Source organism: Cervus canadensis, chromosome 13 (genome assembly GCF_019320065.1).
Source record: "Cervus canadensis isolate Bull #8, Minnesota chromosome 13, ASM1932006v1, whole genome shotgun sequence".
Lineage (NCBI taxonomy): Eukaryota > Metazoa > Chordata > Mammalia > Artiodactyla > Cervidae > Cervus > Cervus canadensis.
In genome coordinates, this window is record NC_057398.1 from 38,244,408 (window position 1) to 38,260,304 (window position 15,897).

At 40.6% G+C, this 15,897-nt stretch overlaps 1 protein-coding gene across 6 annotated transcripts in view; it reads left to right on the plus strand.

Moving 5' to 3' along the window:
- VPS13D (vacuolar protein sorting 13 homolog D) overlaps window positions 1-15,897 on the plus strand; it is a 267,732-nt gene that overhangs the window by 162,770 nt on the left and 89,065 nt on the right. For all 6 annotated transcript variants that reach the window (XM_043485295.1, XM_043485297.1, XM_043485298.1 and 3 more), the window contains 2 exons: window positions 5,941-6,075; window positions 7,219-7,386. In XM_043485295.1, coding sequence (XP_043341230.1) covers window positions 5,941-6,075; window positions 7,219-7,386 — 303 coding nt within the window. The remainder of the gene's footprint in view (window positions 1-5,940; window positions 6,076-7,218; window positions 7,387-15,897) is intronic.

Consider the following 15,897-nt stretch of genomic DNA (forward strand, 5'->3'; position numbering starts at 1 on the left):
GCTATGAACATTGGTGTGCATGTATCCTTTTCAACGAGTTTTCTCTGGATATATGCCCAGGAGTAGGATAGCCAGATCATATGGATCAAAAAACTAAAACTCTATTTTTAGTTTTTTAAAGAACCTCCGTGTACTCTTTTCCATAGTGACTGCACAAATTTGCATTCCCACCAACAGTGCAGGAGGGTTCCCTTTTCGCCACACCCTCTGTAGCGTTTATTATTTATCGACTTTTTAATGATTGCCATTCTGACTGGTGTGAGGTGGTATCTCATTATAGTTTGGATTTGCATTTCTCTAATAATTAGTGATGTTGAGCATCTTTTCATGTGCCTGTTGCCCATCTGTATGTCTTCTCTGGATAAATGTCTGTTTAGGTCTTCTGCCCATTTTCTGATTGGGTTGCTTGCTTTTTTGTTATTGAGTTGTATGAGCTGTTTGAATATTTTGGAAATTAAGCCCTTGTTGGTCTCATTGTTTGCAAGTATTTTCTCCCAGCCCATAGGTTGTCTTTTCATTTTATTGATGGTTTATTTTGCTGTGCTAAAGCCTGCAAGTTTGATTAGGTCCCATTTATTTATTTTTACTTTTATTTCTATTGCCTTGGGAGACTGACCTAAGAAAACATTGCTACGATTTATGTCAGAGAATGTTTTGCCTATGTTCTCTTCTAGGAGTTTTATGGTGACATGTCTTATATTTAAGTCTCTAAGCTACTTTGAGTTTATTTTTGTGTATGGAGTGAGGGAGTGTTCTAGCTTCATTGATTTACATGCGGCTGTCCAGCTTTCCCAACACCACTTGCTGAGGAGACTGTCTTTTTTCCATTGTATATTCTTGCCTTCTTTGTTGAAGATTAATTGACCATAGGTGTGGAGGGGCTCATATCTTACAGAGAAGGGACAGGCAGAACAAGGACCCCGATAGTCTTGAGCTGTTTATTTCTCGAAGCACATGCCAATTTCTAAGTAGTCTAGGAGAAGCTAAGCAAAAAACAGCAGTCAAGAGGCTAACTAAATAGATCTTTTATCAGTTTTATGGTGCTGGGGAGATTAAAAGTGGAGGGATGGAATTGGTGTTCAGTTGAGACTGCTGAAGGACTATACCAAATCTTATAAAGATGGAAACAGGCCAAGATTATCTTTATTATTGTTCAGTTGCTCGGTCGTGCCTTTGCGACCCCATGGACTGCAGCATGCCAAGTTTCCCTGTCCTTCATCAGCTTTACAAAGACTGAAAGCCAGCCTTGAAAACACCGGTTGGATTAACCCCCTTTAACTGCCTTGTTGTTCAGTTGGTAAGTCGTGCCCTACTCTTTGCAACCTCATGGACTGTAGCACGCCAGGCTTCCCTGTTCTTCACTATCTCCTGGAATTTGCTCAAACTCATTTCCATTGAGTCAGTGATGCTACCTAACCATCTCATCCTTTAACTGCCTGCTGAAGCTAAAGACTCATTTAAAATCTACAAGTTTTTATACAAAAAGTAGCATTCAATCACAAGTTACCAGGCCTACCAAGAGGAAAAACGGACACTAGAAACAGATAAATCAGATGTTGACATTATCAGACACATGATTTAAAATATTAATAATTATAAATTTTAAATAAATTTATATAAAATTAGAAATTTTCCCATTGGGAAAAAAAAATCTGTATGTTATTGGCCCATGTAGTTCAAACCCATGTTATTCAAGGGTCACCTGTATTTTTCTTCTTATACATTGCTGTATTTAATTTGATGATATTTTGTCCAATGTGTCTTGAACACATTTATAATTATTAATATTTTAAATCATGTATAGCACTACACGTTGGTCAAGTCTGTGGTTGTAGAACTGTGGATGTGGAAAGCTGACTATAAAGCTGTATGAGGCTTTTTAACTGTGTAGGGGATTGGCACTTTTAACCCCCACATAGTTCAAGGACTAATTGTATGAAGATATTATAACCAAATCATATTTATTCCAGGAGTGTAAGTTAATCCGTCTGCCAATGCAGGGGATGCAAGAGATGCATGTTGGATCCCTGGGTCAGGAAGATTCTTTGAAAGAGAAAATGGCAATCTACTCCAGTATACTTGCCTGGAGAATCCCATGGACAGAGGAGCCTGGTGGGCTACAGTCCATGGGGTCACAAAGAGTTGGACATGATTGAGCAACTGAGTACACGTGCTCACAAGTTTACATGTCCAAATAAATCATGTCATTCACCACATCAGCAAAATGAAATAATTAAAAATAGGCTTATCTCAATAGTTGCACCAAAATCTTTTGACAAAATTCAGCATCCATTTATGAGAAGTCAGCAAGCAAAAAGTAGATAGGAACTGCCTTGATCTGACAATGTGTCTCCATGAGAAATCTACCCCAAATATACTCAGTGGTGGTCTGTTGAAAGCATGAAGGGATGGCTATTATCCCCACTTCTGTTCACTGTTTTGCTAGACACCTAGCCAGTAAGATAGATAAATAATAGGTACAAAGACTGGACAGGAAAATGAAAACTTTATTATTTGTAGAGAACATGATTACCTAGAAAATCTAAAAGAATGTACAACTAAGTTTTGAGAATGGATAAGTAAATTTAACAAGATACCTGAAGACATTGTATAAAAGTCAATTGTATTTCTAGTCAGCAGCAATTAAAGAGAAAAGGAAAATTTGAAGGGACGGGGGAGCCTGGTGGGCTGCCATCTAGGGGGTCGCACAGAGTCAGACATGACTGAAGCGACTTAGCAGTAGCAACAGTAGCTAGGTGCTGTTTCTGCTGGGCTCACCTGTAGTTTTTGATGTAACTGCAGTCAGCTGAGACCAAACAGTGTAAAATGATCTTATGACCATGTCAGGTGCTTGTTGTTGGCCGTCAACAGAACCCCCTTCCACGTGGTTTCTTATTTTCAAGGAAGCTAGTCTTGGCCTCCTCACATCGTGGAAGCATCAAAATGGATGAAGGAGATGCTCCAAGATTTCTTGAGGCCAAAATTCAGAGATTGCTCAGTGCTACTTAGGTGGCATTTATTGTTTAAAGTAAATTATATGGTCAGTGCAGATCCAGGTGAAGGGGAAATAGACTTCACTAATGGTAGAAGATGCAAAGAATTTTTGGCCATTTTTACTGTACCACTTGATGTCTAAGAATAAATCCAACAGTGTACAAGACCTCTGCACAGAAAGCAATGAAATACTACTGAGAAAAATTTTAAAAATAAACAGATAAAGGGATGCACCTTGTTAATACACTGCAAGATTGAATATTGTAAAGTTGTCATTTCTCAAATTGATGTATAGATTCAACAAAATCATTATGAAAATTCTAGCAATTTTTTTTTGTGGCAGATTGACAGGCTGATTCTGAAATTTACTTGAAAAGTACAAAATGTAGCCAAAAATCCTGAAGAAAACAGAGTTGAAGAGCTTACTATTAGACTTCAAAATTATTATAAAACTACAGTAATTAAGATAGTGTAGTATTGGCAGAAGGCAGGGCAAAATGAGAATCCAGAAACAGACACATGAGTACAGTCTCTTGACTTATGACAAAATTGTACTTTACTACAATAAGGGCAAGGATGACCCTTCAATAAATATTAAGATGATAAGATACCTCTCTGGAAAGAATACTTCTTGATCTCTGCTTTCAATATATATATATATATATATATATATATATATATATATATAGTCATGTTCAAGTAGGTTGTAGATTTGAAGAGTAAAACAATAAAAATTCTACAAGTAAATAAATGCAAATATCTCTATGACCTTAGTGTAGATAATTTCTTAACTACAACATAGAACATTCCTATCATAAAGGGAAAGATTAAGTTGGATTTCATTAAAACTAAGAATATTTGCTGTCAAAAAGAACCAAAGAGTGGTAAGACAAGTCACAGAATAGGAGAGGATATTTGCAATGCATTCATGAAACAGACTTGTATACGGAATGTATAAGAAAAACACCTACAAAACTATAAGGAAAAAAACAGACAATCCACTGTGCAAATGAGAAAAAGCCTTGAGTAAGCACTTAACAAAAAAGTATATCCACAAGGCTGATGTGTATATTATCAGGTGCTTAATCTCATCCTTGAACAAGAAAATGGAAGTTAAAACCACACAGAATTAGCATTACACACCCATCAGAACATTTGTTTTTTAAAAAGCTTTCTATACCAAGTGTTGGCGAGGATGTCACCTAACAGGAAATTTCATAGACTGCTTCAGGGGAGCCAAACCAGTTCAGCTGCTTTGGAAAACTGTTTGGCAGCATAGGCTAAGGTTGAACATGTATATTCCTTATGACCCAGCAGTTCCACTCCCAGGTAGATATAAAAAAAAAAAAAGATGTGTACAAATGTGCCTCAAAAGACACATCCAAGAATGTTCATAACAGCACTATTCATAAAAAAAAAGTTGGAAACAGCACAACTGTTCATCAACAGCAGTGGTTAAATAAATTGTGTTTTATTCATATGTTGGAATACTGCATAGCACTGACAGTTATATTTAAACTGCAGCTGTGTGCAACAACCTGGTGACTCACAGACTTAATGTTGATGTCAGAAGCCACATGCAACCAAGTCCATACTGATGATTGCATTTAGGTAAAATTCAAAGCAGGAAAAACTCATCTGTAATGATAGAAGTTGACCTTAGGGAACGAAAGAGGCGTGACAAAGAGATCACAAGGGGGTGGGTGCTTCCAGGATGGGGATAATAACCACCTTTCTGGTCTAGGTGGTGGTTACTTGGTTGTGTTTTCTGTTCAGTGGCTCAGTTGTGTCTGACACTTTGTGACCCCACGGACTGCAGCACACCAGGCTTCCCTGTCCATCACCAACTCCCGGAGCTTGCTCAAACTCATGTCCACTGAGTCAGTGATACCATCTAACCATCTTGTCCTCTCTTCCCCTTCTCCTCCTGCCTTCAGTCTTTACCAGCATTGGGGTCTTTTTAATGAATCAGCACTTTGCATCAGGTGGCCAAAGTATTGGAACTTCAGCTTCAGCATCAATCCTTCTAATGAATATTCAGGATTGATTTCCTTTAGGATTGACTGGTTTGATCTCCTTGCAGTCCACGGGACTCTGAAGAGTCTTCTCCAACACCACAGCTCAAAAGCATCAGTTCTTTGGTGTTCAGCCTTCTTTATGGTCTAGTCCTCACATCTATACATGACTACTGGGAAAACCATAGATTCGACTGTACAAACCTTTGTCACCAAAGTAACATCTCTGCTTTTTAATACGCTCTCTGGATTTGTCATAGCTTTTCTTTCAAGGAGCAAGCGTCTTTTACTTTCATGGCTGCAGTCATCATCTGCAGTGATTTTGGAGTCGGAGAAGATAAAATCTGTCACTGTGGTTGTGTTTACTTGGAGAAAAATTATTGAACCATTCATTTGATGAGTACACCTTTCCATATGAGTGGTATATTTCAGTCAAAAAGTAAAACATGGGACTTCCCTGGTGGTCCAGTTGTTGAGAATCTGCCTTCCCCCCCCCCCGCCCGTACAGGGGGGCAGGGGTTGATCCTTGGTCGGGAAGGTGGGGTCCCAGATGCCTCATGGCCAAAACACCACAACATAAAATCAATATTGCAACAAATTCAATGAAGACTTTAAAAATGGTCTACATTAAAAAATCTGGAAAAAAAAAGGTAAAACGTGACAAACATATAGATCCAAAACAGATCATAAAGAATTATGCTATGAAGCTAAAGTATTTATTTCTATGTGATAATATGTTACTTTGGATGATACTTGTGTGTGTGTGTATCTTCATAATGTTTACCTGGAAAATCCTTATTTATGAATATCATAACCTTGACTCCCATTGGAAAGTTGACATGACTTGTAGCTTTCATGGAATCCAGAATTACAGTACTGTAGAAGGCCATCGTATGGCTAAAGTGTGTTGTTGCCTTTCTTCCCTAACTAGGCCCTGAAAAGCACCTTGGGATTTCCATTGATTCGATTTGAAGACGCCGTGATCAATCTGGATCCATTCACTCGAGTGCATCCCTATGAGACCAAGGACTTCATCATCAATGATATCCTCAAACATTTCCAGGAGGTGAGCTTTGGAGTGGTCCTCGGTGGCTGGAGCACGAGCAGAATGCTTCTTTTAGTTGTTTGGGAATTCTGGTTACTGAGACATTACTGCCAACAGCCCAGATGAACATTTCAACCCTGACCATTGTGTTATGGGGTCAGGTCACAGCCCACGAAGTCCACGCACATCATGAAAATCCCCAAACAGTGCCTCTGACTTACAAGCTGTTAGTCTTGTTTCATAGAACTAGTCTCAGGACCTTCCACTAGATCAGTCACAATTCTTACCAAGGGTTTAATTGATGCTTTCATGATAACACAAGACTGTGAACACTGTTTACTGGGCATGGGCTTACTTTCAACAACCACACCAGTGTTCTTGGAACATGTGAGATCCTGCCCTAGAGTTGAACTTAAATTTTTTTTTTTAATCAAGTTTGGGCATTTTCCATTTTGCATTTATTATCCTGACTGCAAAGAACCAAATGCAAAGCCAACACATACATACTCTGATGACTGGATAGGTCAGGATCATATCAAACTTCTTAGCTGTCAAAGATGAAGTATGTCCTGTTCCTGTTGCCGTCTCTCCCTCTCCTTCTCCCTCCTTGCTTCCTTCCTTGACCTCACTCACTGGTGATGTTTCTGCTGCACTGTGAGCAGGAAGGGATAGCGGATGTCACTGGACGGTGGAGTCAGGCTGTGGAGGTCCAGGAGGTTGGGGGGTGCGGGGTAGGTCTGAGCTTGCCTGCTATATGCATACCGCCTGCTCCACAAACTCCGAGGGGCTGCACATCCCTCCCTCACTTTCCTGTTAAAATTCTCTCTGCTGCTTGTTGATTCCATATTTATAGAACAATGGAAAGGAGAGTGCGATGTGTGTACTAATAAATACTTGTAGAGTCTTTCCTGTTTCATAGCTTTTTTCTTCTAAATGGCTTTGAAGAGTACATATGAGAGTATTGAGGATAACCTCTGGGATATGTGTATTGGGAGAGGTTTAGGGTGGAGCTTAGGAAGGGCAGGAGCTCACAGTTGAGAAATAAAGGGCAGTTGGTGGTGGGAATGGAGGACAAGACTGATTTATAATCTTTTTGCTTGGGACACTCAACAACAGATATAAAAAGAGGCTGTTTTTTTCTTCTCTCCCTGCTCCATTTTACAGGAACTCCTTAGTCAGGCAGCTCGGATCCTGGGGTCGGTGGACTTCCTTGGCAACCCCATGGGGCTTTTGAATGACGTTTCTGAAGGGGTGACTGGACTGATAAAGTATGGAAACGTTGGGGGCCTTATCAGAAATGTTACCCATGGAGTATCAAATTCTGCTGCCAAGGTAAGGAAATCGAGGTGTAGTTCCACTGGAATTAGCCTCAAGAGTCCTCTCCATTACTGTAGTTCTTTTATAATTAATAGGTTGTGAAAAGTTACATGCGTGGCCTTGGCTTCACTGTCTTTCCCTCACCTCCTGTAACCAGGCCCCAGTCCATCGAGTGCGCCTCTGCACTCTCTTCTTCCTCCTCTCCATTCCCACTGCCTCTGTCCATGTGCTGGTTGTCTGTTTCCAGGGCCACTGTCATAGCCTCCTGGCCCTGGACTTCACCACAGCTTTCACAGTGCTGCCAGCATGAACTCGCTTCTTATTTTATTTCATTTATTTAAGAATTTTTTGGTGTGGACCATTTTTAAAGCCTTTATGGAATTTGTTGCAATATTGCTTCTGTTCTGGATTTTTGACCTCGAGGCATGTGGGATCCTAGCTTCCCAATGAGGGTCGATTGCCCCCTGCGCTGGAAGGTGAAGCCTTAAACACTGGACCGCCAGGGGCGTCCCTGAACTCTCTTTAAAACATAGTTTGATTGTGCCATTCTTCTGCCTAAAATCTACCAGTTAATCCGCACAGCTCACTGGATAAAATCCAAACTGAGGTACAGCCTTCCAGAGTCAAGCGAGCCCCTAAGTCACCTGCAGGATGGCAGCAATGTGATTCTCCTGTGTCTTGTGCTCTCATTGGCTTTTTTGTGCACTGGCCTCCTGTTTGGTGGCCATCTTGTTATTCCACAGTTTAATTTTTGGTGGAAGCTGACTTTACATGTGAAGCTGGAAAAGGTGAAGGTAGTTGAATGTGGTGGGGTGGGGGGTTGCCATTTCATAGCATACAAAACGCATCTAAAGACTCTGCTTTCTTCCCCTTCCTGTCAGCTCACCGTGGAGTCCTTTTAGAGACTGTCCTTTTCATGAATGAACGAGCATTGGGAAAGCACCTGTACACCCCACTTGTTTACCGTAGTGCGTTGCCATGGCAAAGTCACAGGCCCATTTGTGTCATGACCATGATGGGGGTGGCTTCACTGTAGAGAGCCTTTCAGGTGCCACATAGGAATTCATGATGTGAGTTCATGATGTGAGCAGGGAAGGAGATGGAATTGAACAGCCAACATTTCTGTGTTGTGAAACACTCTTGATAACAGTGTATGCAAGTTGGGAATTTATTCCTGTTTTCCACATACTTTCCTAGAGATGATGGTCCTTTAATCAGATGAGTTTCTTCACTACCAGCAGGTCTCTTTTTATTGCGCCTCACAGATTGTTTACAGTTGTTTACAAATTGAAGGCTTGTGGCAGGCCTGTGTGTCCAGCAAGTCTGTCAACACCATTTTTCCAACAGCATCTGCTCACTTTGTGTCTCTGTCACATATGGTAATTCTTTAAATATTTCAGTCGTCTTCATTATGGTTATATTAGTTATGGTGATAAGTGATCTTTGATGGTAGTTTTGCAAAAAGATTATGATTCGCTGAAGACTTGGATGATGGTTAACATTTTTTAGCAATAAAGTATTTTAAAAATTAAGATATGTGCCTTATATTTGTAGACACAATACTGTCGTGCACCTGATCAACTTCACTGTAGTATAAACATGACTTTATGTTCATTGAGAAATCGAAAAATCTGTGCAGCTCACTTTATTGGAATATTTGCTTTATCCCTCAGTCTCTCTGAGGTATGCCTGTGCTGGACTTAGAGGGTTAAACCGGAACAAAATGTCCTGTTTGACTTGTGGTTCAAAACAGGCAGTACTCTTACTTTTAGAGAAAGGGTGGAATGTAGAGAGGCAAGATACTTTCTAAATCATGGTTTAGAAACACACTCAGGGTCAAAGTCTGAATGAGTCTGCACATTTTTGCCTTGAATCGTTGCCTCTGCTGCCCTTGGACCTTCACCCCTGACAGCAACATAAAATTGGCATAGGTTCCTTAGTGTTCTTTTAGCTACTGAACTGGTTATAAACATATGCACTCAACATATTTACTTTTGTGCACCTGTAGCTTATATAACTTTGTGCATCAGCTATACTTCAAAAAAAATTTAAATGTAAATGCTTAGTTTAAGGATCTTACTTAATTTTTTAAAACTAATTAACATAGGACAGTGTCTTTGTTTTTATACTTCGTTTTTTATTTTTGTTCCCCTGGGCTTTGTTTTCACTTGAAAAATACAAGACATATCATTTATTTAGAGGTCTTCCTTAACCTGGTATATGCCCTGACCTTATAGCTTACTGTGAAAATAAAGTGAGGTATGACATTACGAAGATTTTGAAAAACACAGACTGAACAAGAAAAAGGGGTTTTCATTTTGACTCTTTGGTTTGCATCAGTGTAAAATCTTTACACTTTGGTCACCAGGAAACCACTGTGCTGTGCTAAGTCGCTTTAGTCATGTCTGACTCTCTGTGACCGTAGCCCATGAGGCTCCTCTGTCCATGGGATTCTCTAGGAAATAATACTGGAGTGGGTTGCCATGCCCTCCTCCTCAGGATCTTCCCAACCCAGGGACTGAACCTGTTGTCTCTTAATGTCTCCTGCATTGGTAGGTGGGTTCTTTACTACTAGCACCACCTGGGAAACTGTTAATGCCCTTGAAATGAAAACCAGTGTCTTATGGTCTACAGTGGGAAGGGTCTCAGGCTCCGCGAGTGGGAGAGCCACACTCCATTGGGCCAGTTTGGCCGTTAGGACCCTCTGGCTACCTTGTGGTTGAGAATGAAGATGTGGGGAATTTGCCCAAACTCTCCACAGGTGAGACCGTGGGTGCGTTTCCCTGCAACATTCCTATGGAAAGGGTCGGCCCTTTCTTTGATTCTGTCTCATTCAGGGGCATCTCATTCATCTCCTGGTTCTTCTGTTTCCCCTGGAAAAACTATTTTTGAAGCTTGAGGGTCAGCGTGAGAATATAACTTGAGCAGAAGGGAAGGCAGAATACTTCTTGCCTCCGTTCTCACCCCTAAGTCCATCCAAAGGCCTGGGTGGCAGTAGGCCTGTGTTTGCTGGATATTGTGCTTTATCTTGTTGTTGGATTTGCATAAAGGTACTTGAGTGGGAACCCTGCTTCCCATAGGATTGGTGTCCTTCATATTTTTTTCTTGCCTTTAATGAGCTAATCAGAATCGGCATTATAGACTGCTACTCAGAGGAATAGCTGTGTAATTTATTTTGATACCCAAACCCTGGATGTGCTATAGCAATTAGTCCACATTATCTATCATGAGAAAGCAAAGAAACTTAAAATTACCACTTCCTTTTGAAAGTGGTAGCGTCAAAGACCAGGTCTGTCCTCTGAATGCCCATTCAGGTCATCTGTGATTCTGCATGTATGCAATTTGGCTGCAGATCTCCGTTTTCTTGTAGTTTTGTGGGTTGCAATCAGACCTTTCATGTTGCTTTGGGGGAATGTTTTGTTTGCTTTTCTGTGTATACAAGAAGAGTTTAAGGAAGTGCAAATGACCACAGTAATCAACTTTTGGCCTGTGGGAAGTATTCCTTTAAAGAGTGCCTGAGTTCCAGTGATTAAAGAACGGGGTCAGACAAGGCAGAACTGCACCTCACCAAGCCTCCTCCCGCCAGCCCCGCTTGGCTGCAAAGTCCAAAGGGCTTGGTTTAGTAGGCTTTGGATGGAGTGGAATAGCCCCATAAACCTCTTAAAATTAATTATAAATATTGTGTGTGTGTCTGTGTATTTTCCTGGAACAAAGATCTGAAGTTTTTATTGGATTGTCAGAGAGCTTCATGCCTCTTGAGATCATAAGTCATTATTGCAGACTTAGGGTTGAGCGTTAAAGGCACCTAGTAGTCAGAAAACCTGGGTTCTGCCCATTCCTGCTTTTAAATAACCTTTATCTCTGTCCGTCTCAAGAGATTTTAGTTTTTTGTTTTTGTTTTGTTTAACCTGTAAGAAGGTGTTGGTACTTTCCCTTGTCCCCACTGACCTGAGGAGCAAAGGAGATGAAGAGGTAACAACCCTCTCCATTAAGTTAAAAGGAAAATCATTCTGTCATAAGAAGGTAATAGATCTGCAGGTCTTAGTTGTCTGTGGGTAGATATGAATTCTTCACAGAACATTTTTAATTTCCGGTCTATCATGTCCACTTCTGGAATTTCTCATTATATTTTAAACTGTTGTTTACTTTATTTACTGTTAGCATCAAGGAGCTACAACTAGGAGGTAATCTCTGCCTTTTATCCCCTTTATTTCTCTTAGCCTCTTCTTCTGGTCTCCCAACCCCCAGAAATCACCTATGGATTCCAGATCAAAGATGATATGATTTAGGGGTTAGCCACAGAGCTGTGAGCATCTTTCCATGACCCTTTTGCCTGGATCTTGGCAAAAGAACTCACACCCTTTGAGTAGAACCTCAGAGATCTGATCCTGTTCCTAAGGCCATGATAAGATGGTTGCTCCTGGAATCCTTTCTAGGAATATGATTTATTTTAAAAAAGCACAGCATTTCAGATTCTAAAACCCTGTCAGAGGAACAGGTTTCTCTCTGCAGCATGAATGAAAAAAGCATACTTTTCCCTTGTTGGGTGTCATTTGAATATAAGACCCCCTAACCTCTGAAAGCCAGAGAATTCATGGCGGGGGGACATGCATTGAATAAATTTCCTCTCTTAGACTCTCATTCCCTTCTCTCTGTAATTATTTTGTGATTATTTTCATTACTTATAGGAAAATTGCGTAGTTATTCTTAAAATTTTCTTTTAAAGTTCTTTGTAAACTAGGAAAGTCTCAGATGTTAACAGTAGAACAAATGCTTCCATGCTCTTTTCTGCCCCTGTAGTAACTCAGTGTTTTCTCTGCACAGCTGTCATCTGGTCTTCCTAAGGGAAGAAAGCCAATAGCATAGTTTCTTCCAGCAAAGGAGTGGAGCACTTCTGATCATCATAGAACCTCTGCTCTGTCCCACTTTCCATCCCTCTCTCTGTGTCCTCATCAAGGCAATATAAGATGCTCTTCATCTTGGGTACTTTTCTGATCCCAGTAATGTTTTGACTGTACACTCATGAATGCAAATATTTTAATAATTTTCTCTGTTTAAAAAAATTCATTTATAGATTTTTAATTGGAGGATAATTTCTTTACAATTTTGTGTTGGTTTCTGTCATGCATCAACATGAATCAGCCACAGGCGTACATACGTCCCCTCCTTCTTGAACCTCCCTCCCACTTCCCACCCCGTCCCGCCCCCCAGGTTGTCACAGCACTGGGTTGAGCTCCCTGTGTCGTACGGCAGATTCCTACTATCTGTTTTACATAGGGTGATGTATATGTTTCAATGCCCCTGTCTCAGTTTGTCCCACCCTCTCCTTCCCCCACTGTGCACACAGTCTGTTCTCTAGGCCTGCATCTCTATTGCTACCCTGCAGATAGGTTCATCAGTACCATCTTTCTAGATTCCGTATATATGTGTTAATATAGAATATTTGTTTTCCTCTTTCTGACTTCTTGTTCAGTCGCTAGTCATGTCCGACTCTTTGTGACTCCATGGACTGCAGTACACCAGGCTTCCCTGTCCTTCATTGTCTCTCAGAGTTTGCTCAATTCATGTACATTGCATCAGTGATGCTATATAACCATTTCATCTTCTGCTGCCCCCTTGTCTTCTGGCCCTCGATCTTTCCCAGCATCAGGGTCTTTTCCAACAAGTCAGCTTTTTGCATCAGTTGGCCAAAGTATTGGAGCTTCAGCATCAGTTTTTCCAATGAGTATTCAGGGTTGATTTACCTTAGGATGGACTGCTTTGGCCTCTTCTGTCCAAGAGACCAAGAGACTCTAAAGAGTCTTCTCCGGCACCACAATTCAAAAGCATCCATTCTTCAGCACTCAACCTTCTTTATGGTCCAGCTGTCACATTTGTTCATGACTACTGGAAAAACCATAGCTTTGACTACATGGACCTTTGTCAGCAAAGTGATGTCTCTGCTTTTTGATACACTGTCTAGGTTTGTCATAGCTTTTCTTTCAAGGAGCAAGAAAGTGTCTTTTAATTTCATGGCTGCAGTCACTGTTCACTGTGATTTTGGAGCCCAGGAAGAGAAAATCTGTCACTGCTTCTACTTTTTCCCCTTCTATTTGCCATGAAGTGATGGGACTGGGTGCCACGGTCTTAGTTTTTTGAATGTTGAGTTTTTAAACCAGCTTTTCCACTTTCCTCTTTCACTCTCATCAATAGTTCTTCTTCAGTTACTTCATCTTCACTTTCGGCCATTAGAGTGGTATCATCTGCATGTCTGAGGTTGTTGGTATTTCTCCTGACAGTCTTGATTCCAGCTTGTGATTCATCCAGCCCGGCATTTCACACGATGTCCTCTGCATGTACTTTCTGACTTACTTCACTCCATAATAGGCTATAGGTTCATCCACCTCATTAGAACTCACTCAAATGCATTCCTGTTTATGGCTGAATAATATTCCATTGTATGTATGTAACACAACGTCTTTATCCATTCATCTGTCAATGGACATCTAAGTTGCTTGCATCTCCTTGCTGTTGTAAATAGTGCTGCAGTGAACATTGGGGTATGTGTGTCTTTTTCAGTTATGGTTTTTGCCTGTTTTTGACTAAGTTTTTTCATCAAAGTCAGTTGTTGTTCATGGAATTAAAATTTTTGTTCCTTATTCACTAAGGGTTAGTTTTACCGATAACTTATACAGTTTTGTGATGGGTTTATTTCTCTCTTTAACTTTGGAGCATTTATTTCTACCAAGCTCAGAATTCCCAGCTCAAATTCTACAGATCTAAATTTTTGCCAAGGAGATATGAATTTTCTGTTAGTTTTAGTTAATAACATTTTATTCTATATGGCTTTAGCCTTTGTTTTATTGTTTAAATCAGTTTTGTTTGTTGTGAATTGGATAAAGACCTAATAGTTTTATATGTTTCTTGGTACAGGCAACATTAGTAGGAAAAAGATGCAAAAACAAGTTGAAACGCCCTGTCTCTTTATGAAGAACATACTCGCTTATAAACATTAATTGAACATCTTCTCTTTGTCAGGCCTTCTTCTAGGCTCCTTACATATATTGTCTTGTGTATGTTAAGCTCTATTCTTCAAATCAGGAAACTGAGACTTAAAGAGATTTTTTCAAGGTCGTGCAACTGGAAATGACAGGAATGATATGAAACCAAGTCCAGCTAATTCTAAAGACTATGTTTTTTCCCCTGTATGTTGTTTCTCCTTTGTGTGTATGAGGCTTTCTTCCAGGCACTAGAGAGAACATGAAAAACTAATTACTGTTAGTTTTCCACCAGAAGCTTATTATTTGACATCACTTGGTTAGCTTGTGAGATGACCGCTGTCACATCACCTCTGTCATAAAGCAGGCTCTCAGGAAGTGGTGCTGGTTGTGGCCATTCTTGGGGCCCCCTGATGGCTCAGTGGTAAAGAATCCGCCTGCCAGTGCAGGAGATGCAAGTTTGATCCCTGGGTTGGGAATATCCCCTGGAGGAGGAAATGGCAGCTGATTCCAGTATTCTTGCCTGGGAAACTTCATGGACAGAGGAGCCTGGCAGAACACAGTCCATGGGGTCGCAAAGAGTCAGACACGACTGAGTGACTAACACACATATATGCATAAGCAAGTGAAGTGGGAAAGAGAGAGTAGGAAATGGAGACTGTTTGGATAGTTCAGTGGGAAACCTAGCTAGCACTTTAGATGGTATTTTGTTCTTTGGTCTTTACTCGGGGTACCGTGTGTGGAGGAGACACTTCCCTTCTAAGAGAGCCTTTCACTGGTCCTTTGTGCCTACAAAACCAGATCTGGGCACAGCAGTGATCCAGTGGAAACCGGCTCGTGTCCCTGCACCCAGAGATTCTCAGCCAGCCTCTGCCACTAGCCAGACTTCTATCATATATACTGTGACCTGATTGAGGGCAGAGAGGTCCATCTGCCTTTTGTTTAAGATAAACAGCATTTGTTTGTATTTGTTTTGTAGGCAGTCTGTTTATAAGGCTCAACTGAGACTAAGCCACTGTTTATTCGAGGCAAAAGTTTTATCTTTGCACAAAAGAATGTACTGGAGTGCCTGCCTGCATGGATTCTGAAGGGGAAAAGGCAATTTATGACTTGTATCTGTTTTTGTCATTATGTATGACTGCTCCATTTTATAGTTGAGCTGATTATCCCCATAATAGCTTTTCCATGTACCTATAAGCAAGGAAGAGGTGAATGCCTTCTTATAAGCATTGGGGCTTTCGTGTGTTTAAGTTGGCATAAAACTTTAGGTTAAATGAAATTCACTTCAGACAGTGATCTATCCCTTTGAGAATGTAGAGTTTTCTATTTTCAAAACGACTTTGATCCGAAATAAGTCACCCAAGGGATTTCTTTTCCAGCCAAGAGGAGGTGCCTTGAAGTTGTTGTATGTAGAGAAATGACTCAAATTCTTGGCAACAGAGCTTTTGTTTTATTTTCCTCTGATAACCTTGAATACTAAAATGATTCCCTTAGTCTGAGCTCTTTTTGGTTAGAGGCAAATAATTTTAGATGCTGAATGACCCAGCAG